General features: G+C 35.5%; 1 protein-coding gene across 6 annotated transcripts in view; it reads left to right on the forward strand.

Moving 5' to 3' along the window:
* Window positions 1-20551, forward strand: part of LOC145663092 (uncharacterized) — a 72987-nt gene that overhangs the window by 27953 nt on the left and 24483 nt on the right. For 3 of the 6 annotated variants that reach the window (XM_081729361.1, XM_081729362.1, XM_081729365.1), the window contains exons 3-4: window positions 604-878; window positions 3335-3428. In XM_081729361.1, the coding sequence (XP_081585487.1) occupies window positions 604-878; window positions 3335-3428 (369 nt within the window). Of the gene's footprint in view, window positions 1-603; window positions 879-3334; window positions 3429-6323; window positions 6553-17465; window positions 17561-18902; window positions 19871-20551 lie in introns of those variants that run through there. The other 3 variants (XR_014127151.1, XM_081729364.1, XM_081729363.1) reach the window with 3 other exon arrangements.

The raw sequence follows: 20551 nt of genomic DNA on the forward strand, positions 1-20551 counted from the left end.
CGAAATATTTTAATTTTTAATTAATACATACTCTGGTTAGAAAAATATTGATTATTTAAATAATAATTCCAGAGTCAACATGGAGGAAGTTACTTGAATTTTTTAGTTGCTACTAAATCAAATTTTGCCACATATAAAAACGCAACTCAATAATTAGCCAAGTGCCAATGATCAAATTTTAAACACTTGTTAGTACAAAAATAACGATTGCTTTGTGAAAATTTGTTGTTTATAAAGTATGACCTTTTTGAGATATTTCAGGTTGAATTGTCGATTTTTGTTTGAGATCAATATGCTCAAAAATAATGGAACTACAGCGTTTGCCGCATATCTTTGTAAAGTGCAAAATAGGCTTACGCGCCAATATAAAATAGCTTGTCAAAAAAATTGAATATCTAAAAAAAATAATAAAAAAACATGAAGGACTTTTGTTTTGTACTCTCTAAATATAGTACAACTTAGTGTACAAAAGTAAATAATAATAATAATAATACGTTGTCAGCAACCGTAATTCGTTGATTTGAAATGGATCTTACTGTACGAGCATTTGATGTGTAACGTATTAAGACTGCTTAATATTCTTTTATGTTTATTTCGTTGCAGTGTGATATTAAGGTTGAGGAGCCTGACGTGGATGACTCTGAGTATGAGGAATGTAGTGGACCTGTAAATGTGTGGGTCACAGAAACAGAGTTAAAGCCTTGTGAACGTGAAGGTGAACAGTGTGAAGACAATGATTCTTGTACAGTTAATACTGACAGCTTTACTGTTGATGAGAATTGTGGTGCCAGTGAGGTCAATTGCAGTGCAATGGAATTGGTGAAAGGTGTTAAAGAAAGTGTGGTTAGTGAAGATGGTTTAGGAATTCAGTTGCCTAGGTAAATTGAACTATGAAAGGTACAGATAAAATACTTCATTCATTTTTAAAACTGTTATTATTAATTAACGTGATCTGTCTCTTGTGTATGCTTTATTATTGAATACAACTACAATACCGTGGTGTGATTCATATGTTCGTAGATATTATTGATCTTATTTTATTCCTGTCTTAGTGTGTTATTTTCATGCTTGGCTACCGCTTTGATAAAGATTAGTGTTATGTATGAAGTATCAACGGTATACTCATTTGTTCTAATGTTTAATGCTCTTTTCGTTCTTGAGTTTTCTTTAAAAAGAAAAGAAAAATCAATGAATCACAAACGACTGTGAATCTCATTCGAACTTCACGAAGTTAGTATGCGTACGAAGCATTAATGTTGTGCAGGCTACTTGCTTCCGAGTTTTTTTTTTTTTTTTTTAATTATATCATCGCAAGAATAAACCCTAATTGCTGTTTAGAGCAAAACCAACGGGGGCAAACCTTAAATGATAAAATGGTTGATTAGCTGTCTTGTAAATGCAGAGATGGGAATAAAAGCAGGGGCGTCATGTAGGGGGCAGGAGGTGGCAATTTACCCCTCCAAGAATTTCAGGAATGCCTGTAGTTTAATCGATTGTCTACTTATATACTAGTCCATACAAAACGTGAAAGTCTTATGTCGGTGGTGCTTTTACCCCCCTCAAGCAAAGTCTGAAATGACGCCCCTGAATAAAAGATGCTTGTTCTTCCGTGTAGTTGCACTATATAATGTTCCATGAAAGTCTCTACTTGTGGCTGCACACCCCTGGATGATGTGACGAAGAATGACTTTTTTATTTTACAGTGCTATGATAGATGTTCTACTTGACGATTCTGATGATCTGCATTGTGAACAGAAGGTCGATCCGTCTATGTGTGTCCGATTTTGACGTGTCACGTACCGTAGGAAAAACCACAGGAACCACCATTGTTTGCTCTCGATCTGAACATTGTGTGTCTTGGCAATAGCCCTGCACGACAACTTCATTATAGACGGCTCCGTTGAATTACAGAAACGGGAGTCCTGAGCCACTCGTCTTGGCAGGCTTTCTCAGAGGTGATGGAGAATGGTGACACAACAAGATGCAAGTGCTCTTTTCTATAGGCCAAACTTGCAAAAATCCATGGAACTGCCACTAGGTGATTTCACTGGTATGTCCTGGGAGGGAATAGCCTGGATGCTGGTGTCTTCTGCCATCTGTTGCAGAAATCTCTGTAGAACGGGATGTATGTGATGATGTCTTATCCATATGCATACAAGCTTGATTTATTGCATTTCCATATAAACGGCAGATGTAAATTAGTATGGGGATGTGTTGCTGATAAAATGCGGAGTTGATTTTGCAGTTTTTGGACACCAGCTGAATCGTTAATTTACCTTCATAGCAGTATCCTGCGACAATCAGAAATCTCTTCGAGAAAGTGTTTTGTATTGACGGATGAAGTAAGGACGGGTTTGTGCGTCTCGAGGGGTATACGTTGCGGCTCGAGTTTTACTACAGCCTGGTAGGTAAATCCATGCTTCATCGAGTGTGGCAACAAATTTCCACTTTTCCCTGGATCGATGTAGAGACGCTTGCTGTGGATGTTTCTCTCCCTCCGATGGGCCACAGTAAAGTCATGTTCACGACTCTCAAACACCGTCCTGAGCTTTAATTTGCCACACAGGTTGCGGATCACAGTCGACTATCCCACGTGCAATCGTCTTGCCATTACATGTTGTGTAGGAGGCTTTCCGTGCAGAGCCATTCGGTGCAACTTTTCGAATTGCAGGTGGAGTCACTGCAGTACACGGTCGTTTTCTACTCCCGCTACTGGGTGAACGAAGTGCTGGAACATCGTGGTGTTCATGTCGATTAATTATGTTCTTTGATAGTCGTTGACCCCAGTGGACATCCATTTTCCTCGCACTGTTTTCGAATCTGTATCACTTGTGGAGCAACTTCGCGTGGGAAAGTGCTACGACGTAGCTTTCCCAAAACTGGTTTACATTGGGAGCTATGATGCACTTACCAAACATACGCGAACTTGGTGCGACACTAGAGGATTTTTAGCTTTCTTTCGCTGTTTGAATAATTCGGATGGATCTTTTCTGTAAGCAGGAGTAAAGATTTAAAATCGGACGTATATAGACGGATCAACCTTTTGTGTTCATGAAAATTACCATTCATATAGTTTGCAACTTTCTCATAAGTTTAAGCAGACTTAGAGGGAAGGAAGAATAGCAACCCAGTTGCAATCAGCCTGATTAGTTGTGTGAATTTGCTTACGTGAAATTATTTTCTTCAATGTGCAAAGATATATAGACCTTGAGGAAGTTGTACCTCAGCTCGCTTCCAGAGTAATATATTTTGGAGAAATATAGAATATTAAGATATTTTTCGTAACATTTTTTTAGTAATTTTTTTAAAAACTTCTTTTATGATATATTTGCAGAAGTGGTAGAGAAGTTGAAGGAAATGCCTCAGTAAACACTTCTGCTGGTACTAGTGGAGTGGCAGATGTGCTAAAGGGACCGATATCGTTGGAGGCAAGTATAAATATTTTGTGAGTTGGTGAAAGACCGTGGCATTTTAGGGTACGTAATTTACAAGAAACCAATAGACTTTCTGCCCTATAAAGTAAAAATGAAATGATGTAAGGTGGGTATCGATATTAACTACATAGTAGGATGTCAAGGATATAATGTTGAATTCTATTTCAAGCCGTACGTTATTTGTCAAATTGTGTGAGAATCTTACATGACCAAAAAAAAAAAAAATCTAACTATAGGGACATGCAGGTTGCCCATCAACGAGAGAGAACTACTTGTATATGGCATAAGCTGCGAGTTCAGAAAATCTTTCCAGATCAGCCATTACAGAACATGGCTGAAAATGTTCTTCTTGAACTAAGATTTCCCTGCAGTAGTTGATTTCACGTGTGAGAAAACAAAAGAAAATCCGCTTATCATTAATCACAATTCATTGTGGTTCTGAACCAAAGTGTTGCATAGGCTCAATTCGTGGGGAATCATTCGAGTATGCTTGAAGTTGAACAAGGTTGATTAAGATGGCGAATGGTGGTAGTTCGCATGTATAGAACATCTGTGTTAATTGTCGAAGGTTGATTCCAGGGTCCCCTTGACAACGGGAACAGGATGGAGTTGAACATGATAGTTAAGTATTTTCAGAGTAGATTATCATTGCAATTTCCAGTTTTCTATTCACAGTTTTTAGAAAGTCTACCTGTCTTTAAAATAATAAGCTTTTCCTGTGTCCTTGCCATACAGTTTTCTAATGTAATTTTGTTTGTAATGTCTTCGAAACCGCTCAAGTTAACTACAAGTTGATCCCTACCTGTTTTCAATACTGTGAATGCCACTGTTGTAATACTGAAACTACGATAGATATTAATCGTTGATAGATTCTATGTGGTACATCTTAATATAAAACAATGTGCTTGGCTTTGCAGCCTTAGTCCTCTTTGTTTTAATTTATGTTGATACTTCGACTCTCACGGGAATCATATTCGCGACCTTTTCTTTCCTCTTGCAGACTGAAACTCTATATTCTAACCTTTCTAACACTTCATCTCCGATTAGTATCATTAACAATTCGAAAAACTACCAGCTATTTCTATAACGGTTTTTTGCTCACAAAATTATTTCCTGATATTTATTTGTTAACTTAGTTACTTTCCCTGTTTTTCGTTTGTGCTCATACTCACGTCCTTAATTGACATTTAGTATATGTATACACATTTTTTATTCTTATTTTGACTAAAATATTTATCTGATTGTTCGTTTCAGAACCGTAAAATGTGTCCAATTTTTAATAAAAGTTTTTCACACCCTGCTTCCTCAGATTAGTTTAACCCTAATTGGGAGGAACGTAATAAAGATTGAGATGAAAACTTTAGCTTACATACTGTGCGCAACGGATTTGAAACAAATAAATTCTTTAATATTAGTAGATGTCTTTCCAGGAACCGGTGTAGGAACGTAGAACTGGATGCAACAGAGATTAAAGATGTTGATAAAAGGTAAGCTTCTAGTATTCAGTCGTACATAGGTAAGTAAGTAGATTAGGTTTAGTAGAAAATAGAGGTAGATTAGTCTGTAGCATTAGTGGTACTAACAATAGTTAATGTATGTTAGATTAACCTCAACAGGTTAGGTAGTTGATAGTGATTTAGTTCTAGAGCTGTCACAGTAGTACGGTAGTCAATAGATAAGGCCGGTTAGCGGAATAACTTCAGAATAGGTAAGATATGTTTACTCTAAAATTCAACAAACGGACAGTCAATGAAGAGCTTTTCTACATTAGTCTTCCCCTTTCCACAAAGTTCGAATCATTACATCTCATTATATAGGTAGGGTAAGTACCTCTACTTCATTTATTTATGAACCGCCGTGATAGTTACCACAAGAAAAAGAGGAGCATAACTATTTATTCGCTTTACTCGACAAAGTTTGAATGATATCCTCTGATATTATATAACAGTTAGGTAATAGTACCTATTTTTGCTCATTTTTCTTCGATTGAACATCCCAATACATGGCCAATACTACCTTTCGTAAGTGAATGAAATTCCAACATAATGCATGTTTTAACATGCCTGATAAGACAGTAACATAGCCTGTGACGAATTCATTCGATTAATGAAAACATTCATATTTATCGGTCAAAGGTAGCTAATCTAGATCACTGAAGCATCATTTCAACTTACAAAACCTCAAGAAACAAACAAAACAAATTAGTTTAAGTTCAGTAAGCACAGGAGTAAAGAACAAAACTTCTAATTCAATAGTATGTTGTATTCTACCTATATAACATGAATATTAACCCTTTCGAAGCGAATGACGGAAATGTCATGTCATGAAGTATTACAGTTAATTGACAATTCACATTAGCTGCCTATACTGAAACTTGCTTTCCCTGCTCTATTGTCTAAAGGAATCGCGTTGGGTGACCGATGACGTCATACCTAAAACCCACGGACTTAAATGGACTACAGTGTGTGGATGTTTCAGAGCAGTTGTGTATAACTGGCTTTGAAATAGTGAATGCAAAAGGTGGTGGTGGAATTCTGTAATTGCATGAATCTATAGTCAGAGGTAGAAAAAATTAACATTTTATCTTTCTATGTTGACTTTGCTTGGGGAGAAAAGATTTTTGGCGTAGTTATAAGAAACTATTCATTGTGAAGGGTGTATTCGTGTTTAGAAGGAAGCTTTGTTCTTGTTTTTGTTAGTCTAGAGACTTTGTGACAAAGAATTCTTCCTTTTGCGTGTGGTATTTGTAAACCTTTCCAGAACGAAACAAAGTTTTTTTTTTTTTGGTGGAAATCGTTTGATAGGTTGTTGATCAGATATTTCTTTTATTGTTTGACGTGGCGTGGTATTTTATAGCAGGGACTGAGGTGGTGTTCTCTGATTTGATAGGCTCAGAATGCAAGTCCATCTCAGGTGAGGGTGCGGAGCGGAAGCGGTTTACTTCCCGCTCCTGCCCAACATGCTCCCCTAAAGTTGAAAGGAATTCGTAGGAGATGCAAGGTATGTTATGCGAAGGGGAAAAGGAAAGAGTCGCAAATGATGTGCGTTCATTGCCAGACGGTTGTGTGCTACGGAGATCCCACGTGCTGGAGAGAACTGCATAAGATAGCCATATAAGGTAATTTTTAATTTTATTTATTTTTTACGAGTAGAACATGGGCGTTTTATGTTTTACTAAATTTAGCACATTCCAATAGGTTTGGAGAATATTTTTCCTCGGACTATAAACAATATCGATATGGTGCTTGGGAAAAAAAAGTAGAATATTCGCACACATTTTGAATGTGACATTATGGGCGTGTGTATTCATCCGTGACTGTTCCAGGAGGCCCAAAACTTCCAAAAAAGGATTTTCGCGATTTTTTTTTCTTAATTTCCCTTTCCACGTGGGTCATGGGCATCACACTGTCTGAGACACATCAACTATGAAATTGGAAACAATATTGATCTGTCCAAAATTTTTATTTCAGATCGTTTTCCTATTTCTGTCCAAAATTTTTATTTCAGATCGTTTTCCTATTTCTGTCCATAATTTTCTACATTCCAGTGGGATTGGGAAGTTTTTTCGTCGAAACTAGAAACAAATCAAAATGGTGCTTAATAAAAGCATTTAGAATCCTCAATGCAGTTTTCATGGGATATTATGGGCGCACACATGTATCTGTAACCTTCGATCTGGGCCAAAACTCCCGAGAAAAGATTTTCCCCTATTTTTTCTACAATATCCCGTTTCTCGTACGTCGTGGTGCCATAGGCATCCTACGATCTGAAAGCTCGTTTGATTCTGAACAAGTGACGTACGAACCGAGAAATTTGAATGAATAATGTTGAAGCAGTAGTCGCTTAACACTAGCAGGACTGGCAGTAGTGAACTACCTAGAAGGACTGTTACTGGTCATTTTGACCGGTGACGTTTTTCTTTTTCTTTCTTTCTTTCTTTTTCAGTTTAACCTCTTAAGTTAATTCAGTACGGTGTCTTCGTAGGTCAATGCTGCATTATGCTTATCCTACAAATAATCAATGGCTACAGAAACTGCATTTAATTAAAGAAAAACTGATCAAAGTAAAGTATACACTGTAAATACAAAACGTATTGAAACTAAACTTACAGAACCAAGTAAACATATATAATAGTTTTTCTATCTCTAAGACTTTTTTTCAATGGAAGCCCCAACAGGTTATATATATAATAAAATTCAAAGAAAAATTGACATAAAACGCCTTTATGTCAATTTTTACAGACGGCTTTACAGACATAAAACGCAAGAAAAATGTCACCTGTCATAATGACCGACAGCAGTCCTTTAAGGTAAAAATGTTTATAATTCGTTCAGTTTCTTTTTTTTTCTTTCTTTCTTTTTCTTTCTTTCTTTTTTTTCTTTTTTAAATAGACATTTGTCTTTTAAGAGAAATGTTAAACAACCAGTGCGTTGAAAGTCATTAAATATGGGCCCTAAAAATTAAAACGTACGCTACTTATTAAATGTTAACAAAGCTCACCGGTCAGATTGACCGGTTCCGTCCTTCTAGTGTTAACTGAAAATCTACAATTTAGTTTAAAGACCCCCCGATTTAAAAGGGATTTAAGAATATTACATTAAATTAACCCAATTGTTGGTTTTACTTACCTCGGAATGGATTTTCTAGCAAGTCTGCAAGTGTATAGTGCGTAGTATGCAAACATGACATTACGTTAGTACACTTGTGTATTTAAGATGGTGGGTTCCTCGTAGTAGGAATAACGATATTGTCAAAATGACATTAAATTTTAGAAACCAAATTTTTATTTTCTTTTATTTATGTATTTGTGTTGAGGTGAATATTTTTGTGAGCTGATGTTATAATTTCCTTGATAAATATGCAAATTAGTGATTCTATAAGTGGAATATTAACATTCTAAAAAAAAGTAACGGAAACGTGTTTATGTTATGTTCTCTGAGTATACAACGGAATTGAAAATAGTGTGGGAAAAGTAACCAAATATTATATTTAATAATGCTATATCAATATTTGTGCTTAAAATATTTCATAGTTCATGTTTAGACTTTCGGTACTGCAGGTATTTTCACTAAGTCACAAACTTAAATGGGATATGAATTAAAATTTTAAGTTATAGTATAATAATAATGAATACCTACATTATTCATTACTCTATGGCTATAGCTACAGCTGCAAATGTTAATTCGTACGTAGGTGGTAAGGCATAATTTCCTAGTTTTGATTCTAAGCAAACAAGTCCCTATTAAGGCTATCATATTTCCGTGCTCTTAGGTATGAGGGACCATAATATGTTAATTACCAAACATTTTGTATTTTTGACACCTGACCAAAAGTGAAATACACACACACACACACACCAAAAAAAGAAAAAAAGAAAAGAAAAGAAAAAAAAGAAAGAAAGAAAATCTTTCTATACATCTATCAAAGTTTTCATAAATTCCTCTTAATTTATATAATCACATGATTGCCTACTATGAAGTGATTATGAACACGTAATATATATATATATCATAAAAACCATCTGTTATTTTCATAAAATTCTTATTACAGTAGCAGTATTTATTTGTGATTATACTTGGACAAGGAGATTTGTTTCGTTACTGAGTTAACATTTTCGTAGCAGGGAGCGTGAGGGAGAGTAGGCAGATGTATCCGAAGAGAGGTGTAGGGTGCTGGAAGTGTACTCGCGCGACTCAGAATATTATAGTGAAGTGCTGCAAGTATTGGAGTATGTACACGATGTACAGGACTCCATGTAAGGTGGTTTAAAAAAGAGTGATCTTACGTTATTAGTTATTCTTACCATCCATCTACATATATGTGATCTTTATACATCAGTATTTCATACTTCAAACAATATTTACTTCCTAAGTCGGGGAAGAGCGCCTATCAGCTTGTGACGAGCCACTGTTTATCAGTGCTCGTTTCCATTAATATTTGGTGCCTTCCATTTCAATTCAGGCAGAGCATGTACCATCACCATCTCAGATATTGTTGAAACTTTTTTTATAGCAACTAGACATGTTTTTAAGAGACCCATGTTTTTTTGTTTTGTCGAAAAAAATTTTCCCGCCAAGTAATGGGTCATCAAAGACGGGGAGTACAATTTATGAATTGTAGAAGACATGGAAAATGGTCAATTTCGGAGCCTCACCATTCGGCTATGGAGACAGGTAGAGTTATAATTCTTGTTGTGGTATGTACATAGGGATATAAATAAACTATATTTTATTATAGTTTGGTTTGCGCATGCGTATCTTTTTGTACATAAATTAACAAATGAACGTCAATTTATCTGAAAAGTTGAAGTTTGCGAATTTTTTTCGAGCACTTCCGGTTCGAATTTTAAAATTCTGCTTTCACGGTTGGTAAGACCTAGTTACCCGCTTTCCGAAAAAAATTTTGTATCGCTTCTGTGGTCAACCGTTTTGTCGCAAAAAATTCGAGAAATTGTAAAATTTTCAAAAATCGCCATTTTTGGGCGCCATTTTCTCGAAAACACCATTTTTTAAAATTCTGAAATTTTGTCAGATGGTTCAACTTTACCTGTATAATAAACACACCAAATACGATTCTCGACCAATGCTTCATGGATTAACTGCAGCCTTTTAAAGTTAGCGAAGTTTCGCTAATTTTGATGTCACAGTTAGCAACACTGGGAACAATAAAAGTGCAATGATTTGATGATATTTGTGGTTCATATTCATTATATGAAGAATAAAAGGTTTTCTTGATGTTTTTTTTTTTTTTTTTATTTTGATTAAAAAGGCTCTCTGAAATAGTAAAATGAGCCTCCCCCTACTCCTCCGTTTTCTTAAACTGAAGTAATCAGAGGTGGAAATTACGATTACGAAACACACAAATTTTAAGTTTACTTGAAATGGCCATCCAATGAATTCTGATGATCTATAAAAGGCCTAAACTATTACCTCAGTATGATTTGGAATGATCCAGACAAAATCTCAATTAAGTGCGATGTCATTACAGTGATCGAAAAATGACAAAAAGTTTAAAAAAAAATCTAAACGTTTTCTTACGCGTTCCAAAGAAATTTACTGATTTTTTAAACAGAACAATCCCAGCATAAAAATGGGTCACTCGGAATTTTATAGTATTCGACTAAAGTGTGTCAGTCCGCAACCTGAGAGGGAAGTGTGTGTGTGTGTGTGTATTGTGCAAATTTTAAGTTAGCTGCTACTGCGTTGCTACAAATCAAAGGTGCAACCTATATTGAAGCTGTCATGAGTGACCTATTTCCTTTAGTAGTATGATCCGTAGAAAATGACAGCTGTCTTCTTCAAGAATGTGGTGAATGTCCTGGGGTGGAAGAAATAAGTGTGGTGTCTTTAATTATTGATCCTGATGAAAATGAAAGTGGTTACGTATGCCATATGGGAGAATAATGATCTCGTTAAAAAAAAAAAAAAAACTGCCACTTTCTGTTTTCGTATCGTACATTGCCGGTTTAACTGTAAGAATTGTAATTCATGACTACATCAAGAAAATCCAAAGAAAATCAATTGCTACCGAAAACCACCGTATAAAATTTCAAGATACAAATTCTATTTTACTTCATGTGGACTTCGTTGAAAACTGGACTGTTATTCTGCAAAGTGGAATTCAGAGTTATCACCGAAATATGAAACAATTGACAGTTTTGTTGTAATAAACGACGATAAAACACACGATTCGGCTCATGTACTCATAGTCATAAACAAGATTCTAAACATACTCGAAGAAAAGCGAAAATATATTTTATAGAAAAAGGTTTGAATACGTGAAAATAGGTGTCTACAATTTCCCAAACCGTGTCAGTGATTTCTGATGGTGCTGCATCCCACTTTAAAAATCGCTTTCAGATGTTCGAGATGCAGACAGGTCCGATAAAGCAGTGCTTTTGCAGTGAAACCGGCCATGCAAGGGTCTCTGCGACGGTAGTGGAGTAGGGTCCACGGTTATGCCGGTTAGGCTAAAGGAGACGGTGATTATGAGAAATGAATGAAATGGTGGAATGCAGAAAGTGAGTGGAAACGGGATAACCCCAAGAAAACCCGCGAGCACGGTGTTTGTCCACCACAAAGCCCACACGGCACGAGCTGGGATTGAACCAGGGACCCCAAGCACCGGAAGTGAACGCTCTACCACTGAGCCACCGCGTCCCCACTAAAACCGCAGGAGAATTTGTGAGTATAGGTCAAGTACAAACTCCGGGTATTACTCTCGTTTTGTTACCTGGAACTGAATTCGACGACTTCCGGAAGAAAAAAGGGAAAGTATGTATGCGACCGGTAACTAGTATTCAACGAAGTTATCTTTGACTTTCGGAAAATTGCGAATTTTTATGGCAGTAACGGGTCACCATGAACTAACTTCATACTTCTCCCAAAATCGAACTTTTGCAATTCAAAGTGTAGATTTAAGAAATCTGCAAAAAGGAACTTTTGTTATATACATATATGTATGATAACAAGTGGTGCGTAGCGGAAATATTATGAATAAATCATGAATTACGTGAAGTTGAAGTGCTGTTTATGCTTCCACATGAACCTTCAGCACAGTACAGGTTTCCAGAAGAGCATAAGAGAAGTGAAAATAAGTGTTTTGTGACTATCGACAATGTGCTACGCAGGGGCGGATCCATTGTAATACTGCTACTTAGAGCTACTTTTAAGAGCTCCAAACTCTGGGATGGGTTTTATTTATATATAAATAAGAAAGTTTCTTCTTCTGGGGGGGGGGGGGGAATCGTCCCCCTAGATCCACTCCTGGATGAGTTACGAGTGAACCAACATCTATTGGAGCATCTGCACGGTTACATGCTATTAGCAAAGAAAACAACAACCAAGCAAATGATTGGTCCATGTAAAAAAAATAAAAGTGAAATTTTGTTTTCGAAGACCATTTTAAGTAAGTGAACTTGAAATTTGTGTTTCGTAATCGTAATTTCCACCTCAGATTACTTTAGTTTAAGAAAACGGAGGAGTAGAGGGAGGCTCATTTTACTATTTCAGAGAGCCTTTTTAATCAAAATAATAATAAAAAAAAAAAAACATCCAAGAAAACCATTTATTCTTCATTTAATGAATATGAGCCACAAACATCATCAAATCATTGCACTTTTATTGTTCCCAGTGTTGCTAACTGTGACATCAAAATTAGCGAAACTTCGCTAACTTTAAAAGGCTGCAGTTAATCCATGAAGCATTGGTCGAGAATCGTATTTGGTGTGTTTATTATACAGGTAAAGTTGAACCATCTGACAAAATTTCAGAATTTTAAAAAATGGTGTTTTCGAGAAAATGGCGCCCAAAAATGGCGATTTTTGAAAATTTTACAATTTCTCGAATTTTTTGCGACAAAACGGTTGACCACAGAAGCGACACAATTTTTTTTCGGAAAGCGGGTAACTAGGTCTTACCAACCAAAGCAGAATTTTAAAATTCGAACCGGAAGTGCTCGAAAAAAATTCGCAAACTTCGACTTTCCAGATAAATTGACGTTCATTTGTTAATTTATGTACAAAAAGATACGCATTCGCAAACCAAACTATAATAAAATATAGTTTATTTATATCCCTATGTACATACCACAGCAAGAATTATAACTCTACCTGTCTCCATAGCCGAATGGTGAGGCTCCGAAGTTGACCATTTTCCATGTCTTCTACAATTCATAAATTGTACTCCCCGTCTTTGATGGCCCATTACTTGGCGGGAAAATTTTTTTCGACAAAACAAAAAAATATGGGTCTCTTAAAAACATGTCTAGTTGCTATAAAAAAAGTTTCAACAATATCTGAGATGGTGATGGTACAATTTTATATTTTTTTGCCTGAGTTGAAATGGAAGGCACCATTTGCTTTCCAGTTATGTACTTTTAATTCTATTTGTTTTATATCAATTTTGTTTATATTCTGAATGGTATGAACGAAAACACGGTTGAGAAAGAAGACGTCAAAAAGGGTGGTGAAAGAAAGAAAGATAGTATGGTTGCACTCAGTGTTAAGGGAGGTCGTCCCCAAAGTGCACACTTTGAGCATGCAGACTCTAAGTATACAGTTGTAGCCTAGTGCACATTGAATGACGTACACTTCTTCAAATTAACTTTTGATCTCAATTTATTCCGGCACCTCATCGTGGTAGAATATGAAACATTGATAACAAAAGACTTTTGCATCTGAAATAAAATATATTTATAAAATAATAATGCTCATTTTTTTTATAGATGAATCACTTTCCGGTTACATAAAGATAAAAATATCGTTGAGATTGACAATATGGGGCAGAAGTTGTATTCGGTTGCCGCACTTGCAAATATTTATCATTTCGGATCTCTCATGACCAGATTTAACAAGAGCGGAGCGTAAAGGCAATGACTATATACATGTTGCATAATAAACTCATAATAGCATAAAAACCACCAAACAATTGACGATGTTCTGTTTTAATTAGGTATATTCGCTGGGAGAGTAGAACTGGGGGCTAGGGTACCGATGAAACATCTTCGAGCGCTATTTTCAAGCAATATAACTTCCTAATTCTAAAAGTAACTTCAGAAATTCATTGCAAACGAAGGCAGACAACCAGTAAGAGCGTTTGGGCACGGCAGGTACTGAGGGGAGCGCTATTTACAGTAAATCGGACACAAAACCACTTCGGGAAATAGATAATGTATCAGGTTTAGAGAGTTTATATTGTGTATATTTGCTTCCTGCACGGTGGATTACACGACAATGATACTTGCCATGAGTGTGCTATTTCTACCGTTACTGTAGTTACAGGCATATTAATTGGGTTATTTCAACCATACTGCGCTAATAATTGCATTCCTTGGATGTAGTTCTTTTTTTGTGAATTTATAGATTTTACTCGCAAATCTTCGAAATAATGTTCCCTTATTCTTAATCTACACCAAAAGCTAATACTTACAAGGATGACAAAGAAAGAAGTGATGTAATTGAACAATATGAGGACCAAAATTTACAAGGTAAAGCTATTAAATCATTAAAAATACCAATGTATAAGGATCACATATACGTAGGCTGGATAGCCCCAATTAAAGTAATACGTTAAAAAGAACAAAAATGTATGATTACTATTTCATAAACCTTCTTAAATAGAATCCTGTACATTGTATACACACTCCAATGCTTGCATGCACTTCACTGTATTATTCTGAGGCACAGGAAGTGAAGCGCACGACTATAATTTTTTGGGCTCTACACCTCTTTTTGTATGCACTTGCCTTCTCTGTTTCATTCTTCCCGCTGCGAAAATAATTACTTAATTACGAAATAAATCCTATCGTCTAAGTATAACCATATACTGCTAATAGAGTAAGAATTTTATAAAAATTAACAGACAGTTTTATGAAGAAAAAGAAAAAAAAAACAATATGTATGCTGTGTAATTGCTCTCATTTTCAACGACATGGAAGGGATTACTTGTTCATAATCGTTTCATAGTGGGTACAATATTGTGATTATATAAATCAAGAGGACTTCGAGAAAACCTTGATAGATGTATAGAAAGAAATTTTTGACGTGGATTTCACTTTTGGTTAGGTGTCAGAAATGCAAGATGGACAATAATTGGTGTATTATGGTCCCTCACACAGATTTAAGTGCAAAAAAATATGATAAGCCTTGAGAAGAATTTGTTTAGAATTAAAACTGGGAGACTATGCCTTACTACCTGCCTACAAATTAACATTTGCAGCCGTAGCCATAGCCATAGAGTAATGAATAATGTAGGTATTCATTATTATTATACTATAACTTAAAATTTTAATTCATATCCCATTTAAGTTTGTGACTTAGTGCAAATAACTGCAGTACCGATAGTCTAAAGATGAACTATGAAATATTTTAAGCACAAATATTGATATAGCATTATTAAATATAATATTTGGTTACTTTTTCTACACTATTTTCAATTCCGTTGTATACTCAGAGAACATAACATACACACGTTTCAGTTATTTTTGTATCATTTTGATATTCTACTTGCAGAATTACTAATTCGCATATAAGTCATTTTGACGCTATCATTATTCCTACTTCGGTGAGCCACAACTGTACTAACATAGTGTACATATTCGCACACTACACACTATGCATTCGCAGACTGGTGAACTTGGATTTTTTCACGCACATTAGATGTCAGTTTCGGAAATAAGCGTACTTCGAATAAGCACTTCGACAAACTTAGTCATTTAGTAAATAATTGGGGTTCACTACCAGCCCATCTGTATTAAAAGGTACAAAAACTGCTTTATGTCTACGGCCAAAAGGAAACGTTTCCGAAAAAGAAGAAAAATAAAATTGTTATGAAACAAGGCATGTGATTTCTTGGAATGTTAAGTATTACTCCTGTTGCAGGTACGTAGCCAAGGGGTGGGTCCAGGGGGTCCGGACCCCCCCTCCCTCGAGATCAGAAATAAAAAAAAATAAAGAAGGATGAAACGAAAAGAAACGAGAAAAAGAAGAACCAGCGTTAAGAATAAAAAGCCACAGCAAACGTTTGGTTACTCTTTCTTATGAGGGGCTTTGTGTGGAGGAAACAGGGGGCTTCATGTTAAAAATGGATATTATTGTAACGGAGCATTCCGAGTTCCATCTAGCTCCATTCTGATGCTACAAATGACGATCGGTAAACCGGTTCGATCAGATAGACTCTCAGATAGAACTTAAGAAATGCCCCCAATCACCAATAATATGAGCATGGCAACATAGATTCCAGTTACGCTTGTTAAAGAAATTTTCAATTTCGTGGCAACACTAATCCATTTTATAGATTCTTTACTACCGAAAGAAATCCCGTTGCTATCCTTGACGACATTAAACTAAGATAAGAAAAAGAAGAAAGAAGACAAAAAGAACCGAGTTCGAATGACCTCGGAAGACTTCGATATTTCTTCATAGTTTTTTATTAAAACACTTTGCTAACATATCTTCATTTTTTTGTCCTTAACAAACCAATATGGGTATGTTGCCACTAAAATAGTTTAGATGAATTGAGCCCCTGGTGTGTAACCACATTATTTGATGTCACCCTCCTATCTACATGAACCAATATATGCTGCCAGTAAATACTTTAGAATGATCGAGCCCCAGGTGTGATAACCACAATGTTTCGTCACGGACCCCCCCCCCCCCTTCCGTATTACGAAATCCTGGGTACGTGCCTGTCCTTGTTGGCTCCTACAATGCATAGCTTTATTAGTAATTAAATCGAGCGCGAGTTTCTGCCATTCGATTTAACTAGTATTTGTGTATCCTTTTTTTTTCTGTTCATTCGTCTGCTTTTCTATATGTTACTGCAAAGATAACGTTGTTTCTGATGGTTCTTTTTCATTGATAGATGCTCCTTCGTCTCGTTATGAGTCTCTTTCGAAATTCGTTGCTGTTGAGAATACCGTGTATTCCTAAAGAACGATACGATCGTAAACTTCTGAATGTATATGTATTAGGGTGTATTATTTCGAATATTAATATGCAGATATCACCGTTTTTTGATGTTAGAGTTCTTTGCCTGGGTGTTTGGAATTTTGTTGGACGCAGTGGCGACAGCCTCCTGGAATCGTATTATGTAAGTTGTTGAGAGTGCCAGTACGGATGTTACCTTATTGTAACTTCGCATGAGGTGAAATTAAATTAACTCAACCTAAAAGTCGCGGACGTAAGTACAAGGTTAACATAGATCCTTGGATATTGTTGTATATGGGTCAGATATACCATAATCTTATTTACATACTAAGTTTAATACCAGTGAATACTCTAAGCAAATTGTGGAGTTGATTGGTGAAAATAGATAGAATCGCAGTAAAGATGAGCTTTCGTGCCAGATTGTCTTAGTATAGATCAATAGCTTAGTAAGTATTTTCATAGCTTCGGTGATAATTCTGTGTATAAAAGTGGTGATGAGTTTATTCTGCTTTCGAGTTTTTTTTCCGTGCGCTATTGATGTGGCTGTTTTAGGTACCAACCTATCTCTCCAGGATTAATAGAATATAATGAATATTTCTTTGTAGGATCGTCATGTCAATTGGTCCAATTCGGTGGTCTAGAGCATGGTTTCTCAACCTGGGGATCGCGAGAGGCTTTCATAGGGGTCGCGAAGATAAGCGTAAGATATATATATATATATAATTAGAATCTAATACAGAAAAATATTTTTAAATATTATTTTGAAGTTTGTTCTGTTAGGCATACTTTTATTTTTATACTGTTAAGAACAAAAAATAGGTCTACTAAACATTTTCAACGGGTGCAGAGTTGTTTAAAAATCAATTTAAATGAAAGAGGTAAGATATGAAACTAATGAAAACTCCGTATTGAAATACCAGAAAAATACAAATGCAACAAAACCTGCATATTGAAATACAATTAAAATTGAAAGCTAATGAGATATCTGAGGATAATGTGATTTCACTAGTTCGGCAATGTCCAGTTCGATCTTCGTGACACACACCAAGTAATTTTCAACTGATAAGCGATGTCTTGTCTTTGTTCTAATGCTTACTATGGAAGAAAAATTACTTTCGCACAGGTACGATGTAACAAAAGGCAGCAGATACCAGACGAAGACATTCTTCTCTCCTCTTCAGCCAAAACTTGTCCAAGTCTTCGTTACAGAAAATCAGTTGCAAGGATTTGTCGCACGATAATTCTGTTAGTTGGTCAAGAAGTTGTGGGCTTAGATCGGCTACTTTAAATTCCTCTTCAATGAAGGGGTTTAATATATTGAACAAGCACTTTCATCGTATGGAATATATTACTGTTACTGTATCCACTGTATACAAGATATGGATTCTACTACTATAGAAATAAAGGGATATCTTGCAATCTCCGCAATAGGAATATTAAAAAAATCCAATACAAGCTTATTACAAACCAGAAATTATAAGGGGGTGGGGGCGCTGGCAAGAGGATGTGATAAAATGGGGATCATGACAGGAATTAGGTTGAGAACCACTGCTCTAGAGTTTTCAAGTTTATACCAGTTTGTAAAAAGTGGCAAGTGTTTGGCATGGTTTATTGAATTTAGCGTGACTTTTCAGCACCGAGGTACCAATAGTCAAGATTTGATATGTAAGAGAACGAGACCCTAGAGCTGAAAATGATAATTACTATAAATGAATTGAGATAACTACAATGCTTACAAGTAGTATCTGCGTAACTGTTAGGAATTGCTTTTTATCCATTTTCTTGAAGACTACTCATGAGCTTTTACACTCAAGCATGTCATTTTGTTGAGCTCAATAAAATATATCGGTTGAGTGGAATATGTGTCACCTCTGGATTTTTTTTTTTTTTCGTTAAACATTAATAGTAATTGAGAATTTGTGCTGTAGCCATGTCAGGTATTTATTGAAATAGCTATATCAAAATTTTGGTTGTTAGTGTATTATTATTATTATTATTATTATTATTATTATTATTATTATTATTATTATTATTTATTTCAGGGTTTGTGCAAGTGCTGGTATCACTGCAAGTACATCTCGCTGGAAAGAAGAATGGAAGTTTTCCGCATGTTTCAAAAACAAGATCGTACAACGCAGAGGACTCTTTTAATGAGACTTATACACTTAACGCAAGTGAAGCAACGTCGGATTGGCAAGTATAGAACCCCAGAAGAGAGTCGCCGTCAGGTATCCGTAATTTATACAGTTCCAGATGCCGACGGAGACACGGTTCAAGTGTGTAAAAATACTTTCATGGATATCTTTGGAATTTCAAGCAAGAAAGTAGATCTTTTGGTAAAGAAAATAAAAGCAGGCTATACGTCTTATGTAGACGAACGAAAATTAAAACCGTCTAAGCCCAGCAGTTTCAAAAGACTACTTGTGAAAGATCGTATAATGTCAATTTCACGAACAGAACAATATCGTGCGAAAGTGAGACATGATGATGGGAACCTAACCCGTGATTTAAATGTCAGCCATATGTACAGTCCGCAGCAAAAAACCTGCAACATGAGCATATAAGTTTATTGTGAAACTACGCCTAACAGCGAGAGGATCAACATAAGTGGCACGAATCACGCCAGGAGAAACTTCGGTGTCCCCCCCTGCACACATATTTTGAAACAAAAAGACCTCGTCATTTCACAATACACTTACATGCTTATGTTGCAGGTTTTTTGCTGCGGACTGTACAAAGCTTTTAGAAAATCAAATCCAAACTGCTCAGTGAGCATTACTGCTTATCGAACTATATATAATGAACTTCTTCCTTATTTATCGTTAAACAGAACTTTAATCTAATAATATTAAACATAGCTTGATTCAGAATTGTGATTTAGTGAAATGGAAGAATTAACTTAGTTTTTGTAAATATGTGGAATATAAAATGAAGCAAATAAAAGTAATTAATTTAAATTGTAACTACGTTGATCTAAGTGCCATATGTATTCTTTGTGTCATACACCCACTCACACACAAAAACAAATGTACAAATCCAATAAAGTAAGATATACTTAATCATAAAATATACTGAGTTTATTCAGTTTCTTTCAATATTTTTTTCCCTAGTATCAAGAGATGTTTCCAGGACCACTCGTTCTCCTCTGTTGCTACAGCATTTGTTCCTTCTAGATCAAGATTGCAAAGCTGATATCATTAGAAAGAAAACCTACATTATCACTTACCAAAATGAAAATATGTTGTCATTTTTCAGATTCTTATTCCAAGCTTCGTCCTATGAGTGAGTAAACAACGATTCAGTGTTGATAAAATAGATTTTAAGAAGGAAAATATCTCTAAAATACTCCTTAAAAAAATGATAATGACTTAGACAAACATTGCGTAGAGTTTTCAATAACGTTTCTTAAAATACTTTATTTATTATATATGCAGTTGATATCAATTCGTGTGGGACAATGTCGGAATAAAAAATAAAAATTGTTTGCTGTAATGATTGGAACTCGAATCCCGATCTTTCATTTACAGAGCTGATTCTTTATCAATTGTACATCGGCATGACTTAGTTTTGTTTTAATTCTGATTATTTATTTCTCAAACTGTAACCAATTCGTTATATGATTATTATTTGTGGAAGTGGTCCCAAAACAGATTTCAGAGAACAACATCGGTTTGCAAAACTTAAGGCCAGA

This window comes from Thermobia domestica, chromosome 10, assembly GCF_964235325.1.
Source record: "Thermobia domestica chromosome 10, izTheDome1.hap1.1, whole genome shotgun sequence".
In the NCBI taxonomy this organism is placed as follows: Eukaryota; Metazoa; Arthropoda; class Insecta; order Zygentoma; family Lepismatidae; genus Thermobia; species Thermobia domestica.